This window comes from Sus scrofa, chromosome 12 (genome assembly GCF_000003025.6).
Source record: "Sus scrofa isolate TJ Tabasco breed Duroc chromosome 12, Sscrofa11.1, whole genome shotgun sequence".
Classification (NCBI taxonomy): domain Eukaryota; kingdom Metazoa; phylum Chordata; class Mammalia; order Artiodactyla; family Suidae; genus Sus; species Sus scrofa.
In genome coordinates this window covers 11,636,713-11,657,133 of record NC_010454.4, presented here as the reverse complement: position 1 = coordinate 11,657,133, position 20,421 = coordinate 11,636,713, and the positions used below count along the sequence as shown (strand labels likewise).

The window sequence follows — 20,421 nt, the reverse complement described above, 5'->3', positions numbered from 1 at the left end:
CTGGAAGGACAAAGTCACAGGAACCATATAAGTAAATGTAAAGAAAAAAGCTCTGTGAACTTACTTCTTTCCCCGCAAGCGGCTGTGAGCGCTGACGTTCTGAGAGCCTTCTCCCCCAGTGTCTTCTCAGGCACATTTTATGAAAACCAGGTGAAAAGGGAATGATTGAAAGGTGACATCCAGTATTTTGCAGTCCTTTGCCAGTGGCCTTTTAGTCCAGTGGCCTTTTGGTCCTGCTGAGCCGTTTGTACTCTTCTTAACAACTGTAATGCTGCACCCTAGTGAGGCTGGACCCAGGCACCTGATATTCCTAAGGGAATCAAAACAGAAGCGCTGTCTATTGCCTTTTCAAGGCGATTTAAAGCTAACGAGAGAAATTTCCAGTAGGTGAAATGATGAAAACGTTTGTCACCTCAAAAGCTGTAGATACTGTTGGACTCCAAGTTATTTTTCTGGTCAACTTTATAATATTTTTCTGTGTCAGATTCTAAAATCAGGGATGGAAGTGGGGTAGGCCCAATCTCGACTTTAGGATTGTAACTTCTTTTTATGTAGGACTCTGACTTGGACTCTGACGTGTAAGCAGCTTGACTGTCCAACTTTTGTCATAACTCCTAGCCAGACCTCCTCAGAGAGAGGCGAAGAGAGGGAGGGACATTTAAGGTAACCCAGGAAGTGAAGAAAGTCACTTCAGGCCCCGCTCTTGAGTTTTCCAGCTGGAAATGGAGACGGTTTTGCTCCGTGTGAACCCCATATTCCTGACGAGCCATAGATGCTGCAGCTAAGCAGGTAGACAGTTTCTACCAGCCTGGCTGAAACACCAGAGAGGCATGGAAGCGGGTTAGAGGATCTCTGGAGAAGCACTGGCCAGATGGAGGGCCGAGCACATCCTTTTAATCTGGTGTGACTTGATGGGACTTCAGTCAGGACTTTGCCGAGACAGCGATCAAGTGGGAATATATATGAACTTAGGCTCGTGCCAGGCAAAGCAGAGGGCCGATGAGTCACAGCAGAGACTGAGGCTCTGCACGAGTGCGTGGTTATCAGAGTGGGTTAAAGATTAAAGCTGGCGATGGAAAGGTCTGAAAGATGACATGCGAAGTCACTCGTGCTGAGAGATGAAAGGGTGTGAGGTGTGCTGGGGAAAATCCGGTAGTTGTAGGATAAGAAACGAGGTTAATTCCTGTCATCCTACCCACCCATGCCCTGGACCAATGAAAACTGCCTAAGACCTTGGGAGCTTGGTTGCCAGCAGGACAAAGTGTCACAACTGTGACCTGTCCCTGAACTGAAAGCTCACCGGCAGCACTGGGAGAGCGGTGAGAGGATGGAGATTTCGTCCTGGGAGTGTCGCCCGAACCTGGAAGGAGAAACAGGCTTTCATGGGGGGGGGGGGGAGGCGAGCACTTTCCTCCCCCCTTCACATCTCCTCCTCCTCCTCCACCGCTGCCTTTTCTTGAATCACAGCTGGGGATAAAGATGCCAGGGATCATGCAGCCGCCTTGCCAGCCCTTCTCAATCACGTCCCAAAAGCCTCTGTCCAAAGATGTTAAAACCAAGGCATCATTCATGCGTTGATTCCCACACCGCGGGGGGCCAAGGCCGGACCTTGAGGGTGAGTCATGTGCTTGCCTCCCGGAGTGAACCACAGAGTGAAAATTACAGAAAACATCCGTCTCTTTCACATGCGCACTTAGGCTGGAGGAGAACCACGTGGTACTCAGCAAAGATCAAGAGCAGAGAGGGCGGAACAAGGAGGGCCAGGAGGCAGGGGACACTACAGCGGAGACTCCTCATTCTTGGGGCCCCGGCACCCCCTGAGCCACTGCATATGGGGTACGGCCGGGAGAGGAGGTGCGCTTACCCTCTGGCGTTGTCGAGGTGAATAAGGAACCCATCATCCCCAAATTTGGTGAACATCTCGTAGTGGTGCCGGTCCATGTTGCCTGTGGAGGAGGGAGACGGTGGAGCCAGGGCCAGGACCTCTGAGTTCTCCCGAGGCGTGGGCCTGCCAGCCGTTCAGAGCCTGGAGCCTGAACCCAGGCCTCGAGCTGTCATTTCCCCAGGGTTCCTGGTGAAAGTGCAGAGCGGGAAGGACGCCAAACCAACCAACCCTGATGTGGGCTGTTTGCCAACCTGAGGCGTTTCCCAGCCACCGCGGCCCCTGGCTGATCTCTTAATGCTCCTTGGGGATGCTTTGCCTTCCTCGCCCCAGCGCCTCAGCTGCCGCTGTTAGAAACGCAGAGGAGTGAGCCTCCCGGAGGGCGCAAGCTGGGGTGGCTGCTGTCCCACTTTAGGTGGAGGCGTGGGGGCAGCTGCCTTCACACCTGTCTTTGTCCCGAGCTTCCCCCGGTCCCCGAGAGGCTTGGCAGTCCCTTTGCTAGGCCCTCCTACCGCTACACTCTCACTGTGCACCTGACCCCCCACCCCGGGTCCGCTCACTCGGAGGGTAAAGGGAACAGATAGCTTCCAGTCCGAGGCCTGTGTGCCTGCCCTTGGAGCCATGTCCCCTCCAGAGAGGGAGCCTGTTCTGTCCCCTGGGGCCTCTGCCACGTCTGAGCCTGTGGACGGCGTGAGGCTCTTCTGCCGCGTGGGCCAGGCTGTAGCTGGCGGCCGGGGGTCCCAGAGCCCCAGCCCGACCGCAGAGCCCGCTTCTGCGGGGCTCCCCGCGCGGACACGCACCTGTCAGGAAGTCGAAGATGGCCATGTCGATGATGTTGAGGAGCCGGTTGCTGCTGTTGTGCGGGTAGACCTGCTTCACTGTGTCGCAGTAAAGCGGATTGACCTCCCACCTGAGGGGCAGAAGGAGGCCCGGAGCTGGAAAAGCCATGACAATGGCAGGGGGTCGGGGGACCCTCACCCCTGCCTCCCTGGTCCTGCCCGGGGCTGGTGGCAGCTCCTTAGCCTGCACGCGGTGGCCGGCTACATCCAGGAGGACCCTGGGCAAAGATACACGGGAGCTACAGGCTCCACGTGCTAAGAAGGTTCTGGGCCCCATCCTATGTCTGCTCTTCTGGGCGCCGGATGGACGGGCAGAGGGGGGAGGCTGCCTCCTCCCCGTCCCTTGCCCGCCTCCCCTGCAGCCCCTACCCGCAGCCTCCTGAGCTGTTCCCGGCAAGCCATTCTCTGCCATTGCTCGGTCGCATGAGTCCCTCTGCACGGAGAGCCCCCAGGTCCCTTTCATCTAGTGGGCTCTTCCTCAGCCTTCATGAGTCCCTTAGGATCTGCCAGGTCCCCCCTGAAGTTCCCGCCTGGATACTTCCCTTCCCTCCACGACTAGGGTGTCTGGGTGGATGAACCCCAGCACTCAGTGGACTAGGATCAGCGGAGGACTCCTCTGGGCCAGGGAGTGCGCTAGGCCCCAGGGAACCACCACGAGGTCCTCCTGGCTTCCCAGGGCAGGGACCCCGGGTCCCTCCTGCGGGCTCCCTGTGTGCGACTCTGCAGGACAGCAGGTGTCCGCCACGTTTTCATGATCTGGCTACTGTCTGACCAAACCTCCCCTGGACCGTGGAGCTTCTTGCAAGAAGAGCCTGTGTCTTTGGTTTCTGTGTCCTCTCCCAGCACCTAGAGCTGGTACTCAGGGGGCTCTTTATGACTGAAATACATGAACTAAAGGGACGGAACAGACACCCGGGATCCACATGAGATGAGGCAAAGGAGGGCTGAGGCAGCTTCAGGGACCCCAAAGCCGGCCTAGCGGCAAGTCCTGGGCACAGGGCCCATGGCCACTCTCAGGGGCCATGGGCTGGCCTTGTGGCCAGGGGGCCAACTCACTCCTCTTTTCCTGCCAGCGAGTAGGAGCGGATCCAGGGGTTGGGCACAGACAGCCGGGGGGCCAGGTTGAGAGACGGCAGGAAGGCGGAGAGGGAGCCCTCCAGCAGGTGCGGGTTGCCGCAGACCGCGTACTCCGTCTTGCACATGTACGGGCACTTGGCAAAGAAGCAGACATTGCTGGCTGGAGGGTGGAGGACAAGAGAGCAGTGACAGGAGGGGGCACGCCATCCTCCTGCCCCCAAGACAGCCACTGGGAGGGAGGCGAGACCCTGCACTCAGGGCTCGGGAAAAGGCAGGACAAAAAGAAAAGATTGCCTCTTCCAGATGTAGGGGCTTGTGAAGGCAACTAAACAGAGCATCCTGGGTACCAATGTTCAAATGTCTCAGAGCAGAGAAAGTGTGGGACCCAGCCTCACTGCATCGCACCCCTACGACGGAAAGGGGTGATGAAAGGTCTTTGTTTGAATGGATGGCATCTGGTTCCCGGGGGGCTGGCACTAGAGTCCAGTGGCTGCACAGGCTAGTTAGTCTTTCATGTAAACCATCTCCCACCCCCCGTTATCTCGTGGAGTGCTCGGGTGTGCCAGCCTAAGAGTGTCTGGTGGCAGCCCTACCCACCCAATGATGGAGGGTGGTCCTGGCAGGAGGCAGACCACTCTGGCCCACCACCTTCCTAGACCCCAGAATGTTGCTTTGGCCAGGACCCTACCTGGAGAGACAAAGAAGACACTCTGCAGGATTTCATTCTTGGTGACCTCTAGGATTTCCTTGGTGACATTAACTAGTCTCCCCACTGTTGGTGGCACCCGTCGGAAGTCCAGAATCCTGGAAGAGAGGGAGCCCTGTTCAGAGCTGAGGGCTGGTCGCCCATTAGAAACCGATGGAGCTTCTTGAACGGACCCAGCTGAGGTGGGGGGGGGGGGTCTCTGCAGGGCTGAGCTGCCAGTGCCCAAGGCAAGCCCACATCTAAGCGGCTGGGAGAAGGGGTGGGAAAGGAATCTTTATCCCATCCAGCCTCCTGGGTGAACCTCCCACCATCCAAACTGTGTCCTAGGTCAGAGCGTCTCGTGCTTCAGTGTGCACATGCGTCATTGGGATTTGTTCAAATGCAGGCTCTGAGTCACCGGGTGCGGGGTGGGGCTGAGATTCCACATGTGTTAAAAGCTCCTGGGGATGCCCAGGCTGCCAGTGCCCAGACCACACTTTGGCAGCAATAACGGGCAAACCGGAGGAGCTAGGAAGTTTAGGACTGTGCCTTCACCTTTTAAGTCCCCTTTGAGGTCTCACCTTTTTTTTTTGTCTTTTTTTTCTTTCTTTCTTTTTTTTTTTTTGTCTTTGTCTTTTCTAGGGCTGCACCCGCGTGGCATGTGGAGGTTCCCAGGCTAGGGGTCCAATCAGAGCTGTAGCTGCCAGCCTACACCACAGTCACAGCAATGCCAGATCCAAGCTCTGTCTGCGACCTACACCACAGCTCATGGCAATGCCAGATCCCCAACCCACTGAGCAAGGCCAGGGATTGAACCTGCAACCTCATGGTTCCTAGTCGGATTCATTAACCACCGAGCCATGACAGGAACTCCTGAGCCTTTTTTTTTTTTTTTTTTTTTTTTTTTTTAAGTCTTAAGTCTCACCTTGAGACCCTTCAGAGAAATCGGAGTGGGCACATTCTTTCTGTTTCAAATTGGGAAACTAGAGCAAAGGGAAACGTCAGGTTCAATCGGCAGCTCAAGCATCCTGGCAGGGTTAGTTTTCCTTCTAAGTCATTCTTTTAGTTATGTTAAAAGACCTTGTGCTTTTCAATCCGTGGGGTTGGATGGGACATGCTGGGTGTGAAGGCATCACTGGGGTTCATGGAGACGATCACACAGGAAAGCCAGGCAGGGCCCCCTGCGGGGCTCCCCGTGTGCCCTCTGGGACTGCCCTTTGCAGTCAGCATCATCTCCTACCTGTCCAGGCCAGACCCTACCTGTCCAGGTGGAAAGCTGCAATCTCAGCGTTGTGTCTCTGAAAGTCGATGAAATAGAAGAAGTCCTCGGGTGTCTCTTCATCCCGCTGCTGTCTGGAAGAAAAGAAGGCATCACGTCCCGCACTCAGGCTTCAGCTGGGAGCCTGAGACGGGAGCTGGTGAACGTGAGCAGGTGGAAAGGAAAACGTGCTTTCATGCTTTTAATGGACCCATGGCCGAAGGAATGACACATCAGGAAAGGCCGAGGCTCCCTGGGCTTGGAGAAGGCTTGCCTGGCAGGAGGAGCCAGGTTTGTGGCAAGGTCACTGTCCTCTAGGCAGCACCAAGGTCAAGCCTCCCACTCAAGCAGCTTTGGTGACAGTGGCTGATTCTTTTAAAAACCCAGTAATTGAGGGGAAAGAAATACCGTTTTCTACAAAAGACAGGAGACTGGCTAACAGACCAGAGGTAGTATAAACCCAGATGCCAAGGATTAAGGGAGGTGGGGTACGAGACAGGACTTTATGAAAGGGAAAGTGCCCTAGAGATGCAATTTACTATGACTGACACTTGAAAAGCAGAGACGCTCTGCGTGCTCGCGTGGTGGGGGTGAATCGACTGTCCCCTGGAGGAACCTCAGCTGGGTCATGAGGGTGGCCCTGCCAGAGAGTTGAGGGAGGCTGATGTAGAGGCTATTTATTTATGTACATTTTAAGATCTCTAATGGATTCCTGAAAAGCATCATCGTGTCTGCTTGGGATGGGCCGGCTGAGTGTGTCTGTTCAGAGAGGTGCCTCCCAATAATTAAAAAAAATTGTTTGACTTCAAACAACTAAGGGCATCCCGGCTTCTAGCCCCAGGTTGACTTGTCTTGATGCTCATCATCCTCGGAAGACGGATGACCCTGGAATCATTTTATAACCCACTGCGTGGGGCTGCACTGGGGCTGCAAAAGCAAATGACAGTGTAAAGAAACGCACTGTTGTGGGACGCTGTAAATAAGAAGCACCCATGATTTGAACAGTGATGATGTGTGCTTTGTAAAACACCCCAGCCACTCCTGGAAACCTCAGCAAGGGGCTGCCGAAAGCAGGGCCTCTCTTAAAAGAGAGGTGCGGCCACATTGGAAGGACAGGCTTCCGTGCCCAGGCCTTAACTGCTCTGCCTCATCAGCATGCTGAATGTCCAGGCCAGCAAGGGCTGTCCAGGTGTCCTAATCTCTCTTTTTTTTTTTTTTTTGTCAGTACATGGAAGTTCCCAGGCCAGGGATCGAACCCCCGCCACAACTGTAATCAGAGGCACAAACAGTGACGGCACCAGATTCTTAACCCAGTGAGCCCCCTAATCCTGTTTTAATTCCTGAATTCTATACATAAGAATACACAGTCTCTCGGATGGCCTTTAGAATTTTCTAAAACGTCATTTTCTCATTTTCATGTGGCGTGTTTAGAAGTGATTTTAAATTTGAAAATCATTTTTCCTTTACATTAGTACTTCCCAAAGCACGAGAAGCATGGTGTATTTCTCGTTGTATAGACTGTATTATTACATTAAAAATACAATCTTTGGAGTTCCCTGGTGGCCTGGTGGTTAAGGAACCGGTGTTGCCACCACGATGGCTCAGGTGGCTGCTATGGCACTGGTTTGATCCCCGGCCCGGGAATTTATGCATGCTGCAGGCAAGACCAAAAACAGTATCATCTTTAATCATGGTCATAATTTATGCTACCCAAAGATAAGTTGCCACTTCTCTTTTTTAAAAAGGGACACATGCTTTTCACATTATTTATAGAAATGCATGCTTTCTCAAGAAATACATTTTAAAATGATAGTTTGGCGTGGGACTAAATTCTATAAAATGCAGATTAAACTCTGTGTTATGGCATGAGCACAGGTAAAATGACTTCTGCGACCCGATGTTGGAAGCTTCTGCATTGTACTCAGGAAAACAAAAGGTTCATTTGAGCAGTTTTTCCTTTTGTTTGTAATTGACAAGACAAAGAGGTTTTAGGCTGTTCCTTCTTCTGCTTTCTTGCAAGCCAGACAGATTAAGTGTGAGCAGCTTTTCCTTCCCCAAAGGGAGCTTCGCTTCCAGTTTTTAAAAATTACAGACGTGCTACTGTGCCATATACGAATTTTGCTCAGAGAATGCAATTCACGCATCTGGTGATAATGTGGTGACTCTGCAGACTTATCATTATTTTTATGCTTCTCTTTAACCTCTCGTGTTTCTACATCAGTGTTCCTTCCGCTTCCTCTAAGTGGTGCTCAGTTCTGAGTACACATTAGACGTGCATGACTAACCATGACAATCGTTTAAAACTCTCTAACGGCCCCAATTCGCTGGTGGCTCTTGTGTTCTGCTGAGTGACGCCCAGAGGATCACATGCCTGCTTCTGGAACCTGGGCTGATGGCCACATGTGTTCACCACTGTTTCTCTTTTAAAAGGAACACAAGTTTGTTTGGTTTTGTTTTTAGTCTTATATATGCCTGAATATAAGATGAGATCCCCTCCCCAAACTGTCCCTCAGAAAAGGGAGTCTTTCTGTATTTAAGTCCTTGCAGAGTCTCAAATGACAGGGGCTGGCCTCTCAATTTCTTAATTTTGTTTGGGACAGATTCGTTCAACTGCTGGTTTTATTTTCTGACTCAACTGGTTAAAAACAGTGGTGGCCATGGGGGTAGAATTTAACACTGGTTTAACTTTTTTTTTTTTTTTTTTTTTTTTTTGTCTTTTCTAGGGCCACTCCCACTGCATACAGAGGTTCCCGGGCTAGGGGTCGAATTGGAGCTGTAGCCGCCGGCCTACACCAGGGCCACAGCAACTCGGGATTGAAGCCACGTCTGCAACCTACACCACAGCTCACGGCAATGCCGGATCCTTAACCCACTGAGCAAGGCCAGGGATCGAACCTGCAACCTCATGGTTCTTAGTCGGATTCGTTAACCACTGCGCCATGATGGGAACTCCAACACTGGTTTAACGTTGACGCTAAACTTGACTCTACTGATGATCAGGACCAATGGCAAAAACTGGGGGCAAGTGACATGTGAGACGGGGGGAAACAAAGCAGTATTTCCAGATCTCCGTGTTGTTTCATATGATGAGGTTTTTTTCCCATCGGTAAATTAAATAGGCAGACATGCCCTCATTTCATGTACATCTATGAAAAGTTATATATATGTATCTTTGGGGGGAGGAGGTGTCTTTTTAGGGCCGTACTCCTGGCATATGGAAGTTCCCAGCCTAGGGGTTGAATTGGAGCTGTAGCTCCAGGCCTACGCCACAACCACAGCAACTCGGGACCTGAGCTGCATCTGCAGCCTACACTGCAGCTTACAGCAATGCTGGCGCTTAACAATGAGGGAGGCCAGTGATCAACCGGCATCCTCATGGATACTAGTCAGTTCTTAACCTGCTGAACCACAATGGGAACTCCTGAAAAGGTACATATTTAAATTGACCAACGAACTCAGGTTTTGGATTTTCCATGGAAAAATGGAGGATCTCCTTATATGGCAGTGGGTTTTCTTTTTTCTTTTTTTGGGGCTTGCACCCTTGACAGCACTGGATCCTTAACCCCTTGAGCCACCAGGGAACTCCATGGCAGTGTTTTTTTTTGTTTTTTTTGTTTTTTGTTTTTTTTTGTCTTTATGCCTTTTCTAGGGCTGCTCCCGTGGCATATGGAGGTTCCCAGGCTAGGGGTCCAATTGGAGCTGCAGCCGCCAGCCTACGCCAGAGTCACAGCAACGTGGGATCCGAGCCGCATCTATGACCTACACCACAGCTCACGTCAATGCCGGATCCTCAACCCCCTGAGCAAGGCCAGGGATCGGACCCACAACCTCATGGTTTCTAGTCGGATTCGTTAACCACTGAGCCCCGACGGGAACTCCATCCACAGCAGTGGTTTTAAGGCTGACTGGGCATTGAGATCACAAGGGAGCCCTGAGACCAGTCCTACTGGACTCTGAGGGTGGGACTGGGGCATCAGGATTTTTTGTAAGGCTCTTCGAGTCATTCCAATGTGCAGCTGATGTCTTACAAAGCTCTCCTTAGTACTTTACAAGCCTAAGTGTATAAGCGCTTAGTATTTGATAAGTGCTTTTGCCACAGTGCAGAGACTAAGATGCCTTATCCAGCAGTGCTCACTCCACCACCAGAGCCACCTGCTGGGCTTTCAATAGGCGTCTCTGTTGATGGGAGGTTTGGAACCTAAGTCACCCTGATGGGATTCCACCAGAAGCCAGTGCATTCTGGCAGAAAGCATGACTCGGGTAACAGGAACCCTTCCCGGGTCATTTTCTCTGGGGTGTGTCATCTCCAGGGGACCATTCCTGATTCAGGACACGCACACCTATGGGCCATAGACCGTGTGGGGGCCAGGAATCCATATGCAAACTCATCTCTGTCCAAAGACTGAACACGTATTATTTCACCCATGTGCATACACTACAAAATGTTAAGGGCCTATAGTTGCTGTTGTTATGAATAAAATAGAACTTAGAATTGTGATTGATGACGTTCCTGTCGTGGCTTAGTGTAAAGAGTCCGACCAGTACCCATGAGGACGGGGGTTCCATCCCTGGCCTTGCTCCGTGGGTTAAGGATCTGGCGTTGTTGTGAGCTGTGGTGTAGGTCACAGATGTGGCTCAGATCCTTTGTTGCTGTGGCTGCGGTGTAGACTGGCAAGTGCAGCTCCGATTCTACTCCTTAGCCTGGGAACTTCATATGCGGTAGGTGCAGACCTATAAAGACAAACAAACAAACAAACAAAAAGCGCAACTGACTTCCGAGTAGCCTTTCTTCATTGTCTAGTTTTTCAATCAGAACAAACAGTATTATGAAGATACTAGGATACTTTTTGAGGGTCCCACCTTGGACAAAAGTGAGGCTCAACCATGCGGTAGAGTGTGAATTTAGCGATCCAGCTGCCTGCGTTTGAATCCCGGCTCCACTGCTTGCCGCTGGGAGGCAGCAGCGAGCTGACCTCCCCCAGCCTCAGTTCCTCATCTGTAGACACAGGACCTGACTCATGGTGCATAATCCAGAGACACAATTCATGCCAAATATGTAGGCTTACCAGCAAAGACCTGGCTCTTACCATTTGTAATTATTATCAACCAAGCCGTTACACGCCTGGGCAGATCGCCCGAGAGAGAGTCTGTAAAGGACTGGCTTAAAGACTTAGACCGCTTTATTAATGTTTGGGCACGACTCCCCCGCGCAGGCGCAGCTGGGCGCAGATGGAGGGAGGAAGGCAGTCCCTTACCTCATGGGTTTGAACATGGCCTTCCCGAAGTCCGAGAACCTCAGGACCAGTTTGAGGTGGACCCCACTGGGTTTCACGACTGTAGGGGGAGAAGGGGGAGTTAACGAGGCTTCTGGGCCCAAGCCGGGGGTTCTGACCCTGGGTTCATTCAATAAACCCAGCTCATGTCTTCTCTTGGCTCTTACTTGAGACCCTAAAGTCGAGGCTTTCCTTTCAAAGCCCGCAGTGTACATTCCATCGTGTCGGGCCCTGGAGGATGTGTCCAGGGGCTCAAGATAATACCTTTTGTGCTATTAGGGGAAAGGGGCAAACAATGCAGGTATCTCCAAGGGACACGCCCTGAAAATCCCAAAGGATGTTTTCCTAAGAACAAACCTCTCCTCGCTGTGCTTCAACCGCGCCTTAGAGATTCTGACTACGTGACATCACATTAGACTCGTTCATTGATACCTCTTCCTATTTAAAACTGGACACCTGCTCTTTGGGCGACCCTGACAGGGGGTGTTGCCTCCCGACATGTGTCCCGGGCCCCTCACTGGCCTGGCCCTGTCCTGGCCCTGCCATAAGCCACGTGAAGGCTGGCACAATGCCTCGCTCACCTTTGCCTTCTATAAAACGGCAAAAGGCAGGAGCTAAACCAAAGAAAAGGGAAACCCCAGGCCCTACAAGCTTGCATCTTTCAACAAGTCATGACACACAAAATTTCCGACCTGTGTTCAGTATGCTGAGGCAAATGGCTGAGGCCACTCACAGCTGGCAGTGACTGGCAGGGGCCGAGGGACAGACTCAGTGTCCAAGTCACCCTGGGCGGGGACTGTGCTATAGCTATTTTACTCTGTTAATCTTTTAACCCAGTGGGTCTCAACCTTGGTTTTGGGAGAATCGCCTGGAGGGTTTTTAAAATGCCAATGGCTGAGCCTCACCCTAGGCAATTGAATTCAAACCTCCTGAGGTGGTGGCCAAGGCCGCAGCACTTTTTAAAGCTCCCCATGTGACTCTAACCTGCTCTAACCTGCTGCGGAGCTGAGAACACCTGTGCCACTGCTTCTTAAATCGAAGACGCGCTCCAACGTCTTGAGGATTTTGTTAAAATCCAGCTGCTGATTCAGAAAATCAGGGTGGGGACTGGGATTCTACATTTCTAAGGAGCGCCTCGATGGTGCCAATGATGCTGGGCCGTGGGACCCCACGCGCGACCCCACGCGCAGCAGCAGGGTCCCACACAAGAGCTCCCCTTAAACGACTTTTCTTTTGTGCAGGTAGGTGGTGGGGAGAAACGTTGGGTTCCCACTGACTAGGCAGAGGGAGTCATGCTTTTCAATTCTCCTCCAGGAGACCAGGATCCCCACGGAGTGGCCAACGGGACCTTCACGTCGATGCCGGGTACTGGGGATTGCAGGGCAGGGATGGTGAGGGGGTGGGTGGAGGCGGGGGCCAAGGGGCGGGGCATGGGCGGGCTCCGGGCCGGGCCGGGGGCGGGCCGGGGAGGGGCTGGGCGGGGCCAGAGTACTTACTCTGGGTGCAGTCACAGGCTCCAAGCAAGGCTTTCTCGTCCTGACTGTAATCTGAGAAGGAGGAGAAGAGCAGGGAGAAGGTCGAGCCCGGCTCCTCGGAAAGCCCTTGACTGGGGTTCGGACACCAAGAGAGGCTGTGAGGCAGCCTGGGGCCCTGGACCCTTCAGTAGGGGATCTCCCCGAGCCCCATTCTGGTCTGCAGGCTCCCACGCTGCTCCATCCAGGACCCATGCCCTCTAGCCTTTCAGTGGACACTCCAGCAGCCTCTGGTTGGGAAATCGATGCTAGGTTGGTGTCTACGAATCACTCTGTGTGTCCCTTAGACTCTCGTAGTGCTCAAGAGCACAAACCTAGAGACAGCAGGCCACCATTGGCTCCTCGGCCAGTTGCTTAAACCCTCGGAGTCTCAGTTTTCCCATCTGTAAAATGGCAATGATGATGGCTCGGGTCACTGTATAAGAAAGGGTTGCCTGGTTCTGAAGAAGCACTTGATGAATGGCAGCACCCCCTTTCCCTAAGCTACAGAACACCTCCTTATGCCTCCCTTATGGGGTCGTGATGAGATCGTGGTTAAAATCTCCTTCAAAGGGGAAAAGATCAATGCCTACGTTTTTCTTCTTATTCTGTTGGGTGTCAGATTAACCCTTTACTCTCCCCCCCCCCACCCCCGGGAGTCCAGCCTGAGATGGTTTAGCCAGCCTCTCTGGGAGACAGTCAAACCATCCCGCCTGGTCCTGGGACCCTCACCAGCACTGATGGTGGGAAAGTGCCTCATGTCGTGGAGAAGTTTGCTGACGACGGGACTGGACCGGGAGTAGAGTCCATGGCGGTTGATTCCCAGGTGGAACTGGACCCAGCTGGCCTCCAGTCGGAACTGCACTGGGGGGTCCAGGGAAGTGAGGTTCAGCTGCTCTTTATATATCTTGTGTCGTCTGAAAGAGAAGGAAGAGATTTCTTAAGTCGGGGGAACAGGAACAGAGGGACCTGCCAGAGCGCCTTGTTCAGACTCTCCGTTATTCTTTCAAGGAGAGTATGAAATACCTCACATGTACCAGGCTTGATGCTGTGCCTAGGATACCACAGGGGGCAACGCAGCCACATGCCCTCTTTGCCCTCTGAGAGCTTACAATCTAGTGAGCCAGACAGGCAGTTACACGATGCCACACACACGTGCACAGATACCTAACCACAAACCATGACAAACACTGTGAAGGAAAAGCACACACAGTTAAGAGCAAAATGAGGTGCCTCGTGTTATCTGAGATCTCAGGGAGTGGTCCTGGGCTTCTCTGGGCACCTGCCTGTGAAAACGTCCCTATCTTGTATTTCCCAGTATTTCCTGACCTACGGAGTCAGGAGATCGGAGAGAGAAGGGAACTGGTAAGAATGAAAAGAAGGAGGGTCAGGATCTTTAAATAGAACTGGAAGCTGACTGAGATTAATTAATATGTCACATAAGAAAAGAAGAATTCATTTGCCATGTACTGTTTGTCCGGCTCAGGAATCTTTTCGGCAGGGGTAAAAAGAAAAAAGTAAAAACAAACAAACAAACAAAATTCCACGGCCACATAGAGGCTCAGAGTCTAGTTTGGGGTACAAGTTGTATGTCTTTGGAATAATCAGAGCAAAATATATGGCAATTGTGAATCAATTGCTAGACATATGTTCCAATGAAAATGTCTCAGCAATTTGGAGAAGAGAAAGATGATTATATGGTGAAGTAGTCAGATTATATGAGGAAGACTCCAATGGGAGAAAGTGGATTTCAGCTGGATTCCGAAAGGTGGCGTTTGGATTGAAGTGTGTTCTTGGACAGGGGACAACATGAACACTATGAGAGGCAGGCAAGGGACAGGGACATCAAAGGATTAGAGAGGAAGGTTGAATAACGAGATGGTGGAGTGAAAAGCTGGAAGCCTTCGGATGTGGAAAGCAAGTCAAGTTAGGCTATGGTGATTGTGACGGCAGGTGCGAGGATAGGGGCAGAGTTTGGGTGTTCATTGCATCATAGGTCTCAGACTGTGACACCTACCTGGGAGGTCTGGGATGGGGTGAATAACAGCACAGATGTGGTCAATACTCTTGCCGTGTCCAATCTCCTCACTGGTGAATAGTTTCAAAAATTACTTTCAGGAGTTCCCTTTGTGGCCCAGCAATAATGAACCCAACTAGTATCCATGAGGATGCGGGTTCAATCCCTGGCCTTGCTCAGTGGCTTAAGGATCCCACATTGCCACGAGCTGTGGTCTAGGTCGCAGATGCGACTAGGATCCTGAGTTGCTGTGGCTGTGGTATAGGCTGGCAGCTGCATCTCGGATTTGACCCCTGGCCTGGGAACCTCCATAGGCCACAGGTGTGGCCGTAAAAAGAAAAAAATATATATTAAAATAAATATAGGCATGTTGGGGGGAGAAAATGAAACAGTCATTTTTTTTTCTTTTTAAATCTTTTATTCTTAGGCAAATCTAATCTCAACCTATACTCACTGATTTTTTTCCTTTTTTTTTTAAATTAAAGTACAATGTTGTGCCAATTTCTGCTGTAGAGCAAAGTGACTCAGTCATACATATATTTACATTCCCTTTCTTTTCTTTTTTTCTTTTTTTTTTTTTTTGCCTTTTCTAGGACTGCTCCCGTGGCATATGGAGGTTCCCAGGCTGGGGTCTAATCAGAGCTGCAGCCGCCAGCTACAGCCACAGCCACAGCAATGCCAGATCCGAGCTGCGTCTGTGACCTACACCACAGCTCACGGCAACGCCGGATCGTCAACCCACTGAGCAAGGCCAGGGACCGAACCCACAACCTCATGGTTCCTAGTCGGATTCGTTAACCACTAAGCCACGATGGGAACTCCATATATTCCCTTTCTTATATTGTCTTCCATCATCATCTGTCTCGAGAGACTGGATATAGTGCCCTGTGCTCTATAGTAGGACCTCATTGCTTACCCATTCTAAATGTAATGGTTTGAAACAGTTATTTTTAATGTAAAACACTAGTTGTCCAAGAAAATATTACTTGGTCACCTCAGACTTCACCTCCCCGGACTCTGTGGAGTGAATGGCACTGGTTTTATTTTTGAATTTATTTTTTTCCTCTGCACTGCCCCTAGTGGAAGAGTTTGGGAAGTGCGCTCTGGTCCAGCACGGAACTAAGGAGTCACGCACCTTACCTTGTGTGAATACATTCAAATAACAACACTATCTTGGGTGAACGTCATCTGTCTTGAGAAAGAGGCTCAGTTTTATAAAGGGATGTGAAAGAAGGGATGAGTGGCAGCTTTTGGTCCCAGTGTTCTTGGTACCTGCTCCAGGGTCCCAGTGGCCTCTGGGTGCCCTACTTTTGGAGACCTTCAATTTACATGACGTCAAATATATTAACATATTAAGATCCACCCCACATTCAATATATTTTTTTTGCTCTCCCTTTCGAAAATTTTCTGTTGTCATTTTGAATCTGTGGAATAAAGTCTCTAGGAATATAACCAAGTCAACACTGGCTCATTGTTCTGTAGACATTTAATGAAACATTAATTCATTTTGACTTGGGAGGGTGTTTTTTTTCCTTCTCTTTTTAGGGTCACACCTGAAGCATATGGAAGTTCCTAGGCTAGGGGTTGAATCAGAGCTGCAGCTGCCAGCCACAGCCACAGCCACAGCCAACACTCAACCCTATAGCCATGTCTGTGACTAAGACCACAGCTCATGGCAACGCCAGATCCTTAACCCACTGATTGAGGCCAAGGATCAAACCTTCACCCTCATGGATATCATTTGGGTTTGTTTCTGCTGAGTCACAGTGGGAACTCCCTGTTTTTCATTTTTGAGCCAATACATTTTCTTTGTTCAGGTCTTGAAGCATTGCAAAAGCTTTTGTATGTCCCAGGCCTTGTGTTACTTGGCTAATAAATGAAAATCCCTGACCTATTGTCTCCATCAGCTCCTGCTGAACAAACAAAATACCACAGACTGGTGGCTCAAACAAAAGGAATTTATTAAGGCCTAAGATTAAGGTGTCACCAGGTTTATTTTTTACTGGGGCCTCTATCCTTAGCTTGCAGGTGGCACCTTCTCTCTTGTCTCCACCCACGGTCTGTTCTCTTGGGTACACATCCCTGATGCCTCTTCCTTTGCTTATAAGAACACCGATCCTAGTGGATTAGGGCCCACCCGGCTACTCATCTTTCCAGATTCTTATTCCCATGATCATTCCCAGAGAAACTGGCTCAATCTGATGGATCTTCCTGGGGCAACCATTTCTCCCTCCCTGTCAACTGTCGTTTCCTATTTTCTATTACTCAAGCCTTAGTTATGAAAAGATCCAACTGCAAAGAGAGATTTGGAGAAGATGAATTCCAAACTGGGACACTCAACATCATGACCGAGGACAAGGACATGCCAACCAGGTCGAGGCGACACAAAAGGAAGGTTTGGGCCAAAGAAGCATCTGTAAAGGAAGCCAAGGCTGTTGGGTAAGGAACCTGGGCTTGGAAGGGATCCGAAATGCCACTGAACCCGGCTTCTTCTTCTTCTTCTTTTTTTTTTTTTTGCCTTTTTAGGGCCGAACCCTAAGTTCCCAGGCTAGGGGTCAACTCAAAGCTGCACCTGCTGGCCTACGCCACAGCCACAGCACCACAGGATCCGAGCCATGTCTGTGACCTATACCACAGCTCATGGCAACACCAGATCCTTAACCCACTGAGCGAGGCCAGGGATCAAACCTGTGTCCTCATGGCTACTAGTTGGGTTTGTTACCACTCAGCCACGATGGGAACTCCTGAATCCAACCTCTTGTATCACTTATAACATTCCTATCAAGGAGTTGCCTATTTTATTCTTAAATTTTTTTAAATTAAAGTATAGTTGATTTACAATGTTGTGCCAATTTCTGCTGTGCAGCAAAGTGACCCAACCATACATAGATTCACATTCTTTTTCTCCTATCATGCCCCCTCCTGTTCTATCCCAAGAGGATGGACACAGGTCCCTGTGCTGTACAGCAGGACCCCACTGCCCATCCGTTCTAAATGTAATAGGTGGCATCTACTAACCCCACAATCCTAGTTCTAGTCCATCCCACTTGCTCCCCCTCCTGTTTATGCTTGATCAGCTCCAATGAGGGGGGTGGACCCTACCCAGACTAGCCCGATCAGTCAGGCCAGCTCTGTTAGAAAGCACTTTCCAATACGGAGCCAAAATCTTTCTAGAGCTTCCATTAACAAGCCTTGGCTCTATCCCCGGGGTTTATGCAGAACAGATTCCTTTCTTACATTGTACCTTTTAAACGTTTCAGTGTGGTTGTCATGGGACCGCAGTTTCCATCTTCAGGTTGAGTTTCTGCTTTCCCTTCACCGCCTTCCCAGGCCACAGTGTGAATCCATTCCTGATTTTGGAGGATCCATTTCCCGCTGATTTCTGACTCCCACAATGAAGTGTAATTGCTCAACATGAATTGCCCAATGCAGAGCAGAAGAGGGTAATTACCACCCCCCTTGTAGGTGACTTCTTTCTATTAGTGTAGCCAGGTAATGAACACATGTGGGGGAAACCACATCACATATCTCTGAGAAAATAGGAGTGTTAGTGATGGGCAGAATTCTAAGACTGGCCTTCAAAATTCCATACCCTCATTCCTAGAACCTGTGAACATGAACTATCACTCCCAGTATTTTATGTTGCCTGGCACAGTTGACCTGAGATGAGGAAATTAACCAGCAAGCCCTAAGGTAGTCACATGACTCTTAAAAGCAGAGTCTTCTAGCTGGGAGCAGAAGGAGAGGCAGAACAATTCAGAGCCTTAGAAGGATCTGATGCGCCACTGCTGGCCCTGAAGATGGGGCGGTGGGTGCTGTGCAAAGATTGGGTTGTTGCATAAGATGCTGAGAGTGGCTCCTGGCTGACAGCCAGCAAGGAAGTGGGGGCCGCAGTCCTGCAACTGCAAGGAGCTGAATTTTCCGTTGACACAGGGGTAAGCTTGTGAGCAGACCCCTGAGCTTCAGGGAGAATGCAGCCCGGCCGGCTGACACATGGATTTCAGTCTTGCGAAACCCTCGAGAGGCCACGAGTGTGAATCCACTTGTGATCTTGGTTATGCTGATCTGTTTCCTTCTTATTTCTGACACCAGAGAACGAGTCACAGCATGCCCGACTTCTCACCCACAGGACACACTGGATGTTGTTTCAAGTCTAATATATGGCAATTGGTTACACAGCGGTAAAAAACTGATAGTGTTTCTGGGAGGCTGAAAAGTTAAACGTCTCATTTGAAGCCTATGTTATTTTAAAAATTGTCCTTAAGTAATATTTTTTCCTTAAGTCTAGAAAACGACTTATATAAATTTTAGGGTTTTATTTTCTTATTGAAGCGTTTAATCAGCTTCAGGATGGAACTCACATTTCTGAGTTCTCCAGGGTTGCTCAAAAGAATACCAGGCTGCAGAACTATCACGGTGAGAGGGACTGTGGATTTTAAATGCCTAAGGAAACCGGGCAGGCAGCACAAATGAGGGAAGAACGAAGGCTGAAGGCAATAAGCAATAGTGCGGAGTGTGGGACATTGGAGAACACAGCCCCGATCTGAAGGGGGACAGTTCATTCATTCAGCAAATGTTCACTGACTGCCCTGATCAACCTCTGGAGCTCAGGCTGCGAATGAAACAAAGTCTGTCCTCATGAAACTTACATTTCATCAGGAAATCATCTAGTTTTCAAGAGAGGCTAGAAAGCCAGATTTTGACCAAAATGTGTAATCTCTTTTCTTAAAAAACATGTTTATTTCGATGAAAAAATATCCTACGGGGCTGGGTATATATCCAAAGGAAATGAAACCAGTATCTTTTTTTTTTTTTGTCTTTTTAGGGCTGAAACCGAGATATATGGAGGTTCCCAGGCTAGGGGTTGAATTGGAGCTGTAGCTACACAGCAACTTGGGATCCGAACCTTGTCTGTGACCTACACCACAGCTCACAGAAATCCAGATACTCAGTAAGCAAGGCCAGGGACCAAACCTGCGTCCTCACTGATCCTAGTCGGGTTCGTTAACCACTGAGCAATGGGAACCCCAAAACCAGTCTCTTGAAGAAATGTTTGCACTGTCATGTTCATTGTTGCATTATTCACAATAGCAACCTCCGTGTCTGTTAACAGATGAAAGGGTAAAGAAGCTGTGGTGTATCCATACACACACAATGGAATATTATTCAGCTTTCAAAAAGAAGGAACTCCTGCCATTTGCCACAAACTGAACGAACCCAGAGGACATAATGCTAAGAGAAACAAGCCAGACACAGAGAGACAAATGCCGTGTTTCACTTATACGTGGATCTAAAATAATCAAACTTGTAGAAGCAGAGACTAGATGAGTGGTTGCCAGGGGCTGGAGGGAGGGCAAAGAGCAGGGGATGTTGATTAAAGGGTACGAAGCTTTAGTTATGCAAGATTAATCAATTCTGGGGGGGTCTAATGTACAGCGTGGTGACTGCAGTTAATCAATATAGACATACACTACTATATATAAAATTGATAATCAACAAGGACCTACTGTATAGCACAGGGAACTGTACTTGATTTTCCGTAATAACCTATACGGGAAAAGAATCTGAAAACATATGGATACACACATACACATATATGTGTATAATGTATATACACACACACATATATATAATGTGTGTGTGTGTATATATATATATACATATATATATATATATGTATATATATATGAACCCCTTTGTGGTACACCTGAAATTAACACATTGAAAAACAACTTTACCTCAATAAAAAATTAAAATTAAATTAAAAGAAACAATACTGTATTGTATACTTGAAATCTGCTAGAAGGGTAGGAGATCTAAAGTATACTTACCCCACTCACCCAGGCCCTCCACACACACACACACACACACACACACAC

General features: G+C 49.7%; 1 protein-coding gene across 4 annotated transcripts in view; it reads right to left on the bottom strand.

Moving 5' to 3' along the window:
- The window catches only part of FAM20A (FAM20A, golgi associated secretory pathway pseudokinase), a 56,618-nt gene that overhangs the window by 5,953 nt on the left and 30,244 nt on the right, over nt 1-20,421 (bottom strand). For 3 of the 4 annotated variants that reach the window (XM_021066715.1, XM_021066716.1, XM_005656933.3), the window contains exons 2-10: nt 13,258-13,442; nt 12,511-12,561; nt 10,997-11,075; nt 5,744-5,836; nt 4,487-4,602; nt 3,778-3,958; nt 2,683-2,792; nt 1,865-1,946; nt 1,301-1,360 (exon numbers count right to left, since the gene is read on the bottom strand). In XM_021066715.1, the coding sequence (XP_020922374.1) occupies nt 1,301-1,360; nt 1,865-1,946; nt 2,683-2,792; nt 3,778-3,958; nt 4,487-4,602; nt 5,744-5,836; nt 10,997-11,075; nt 12,511-12,561; nt 13,258-13,442 (957 nt within the window). Of the gene's footprint in view, nt 1-6; nt 311-1,300; nt 1,361-1,864; nt 1,947-2,682; nt 2,793-3,777; nt 3,959-4,486; nt 4,603-5,743; nt 5,837-10,996; nt 11,076-12,510; nt 12,562-13,257; nt 13,443-20,421 lie in introns of those variants that run through there. The other variant, XM_021066714.1, reaches the window with a different exon arrangement.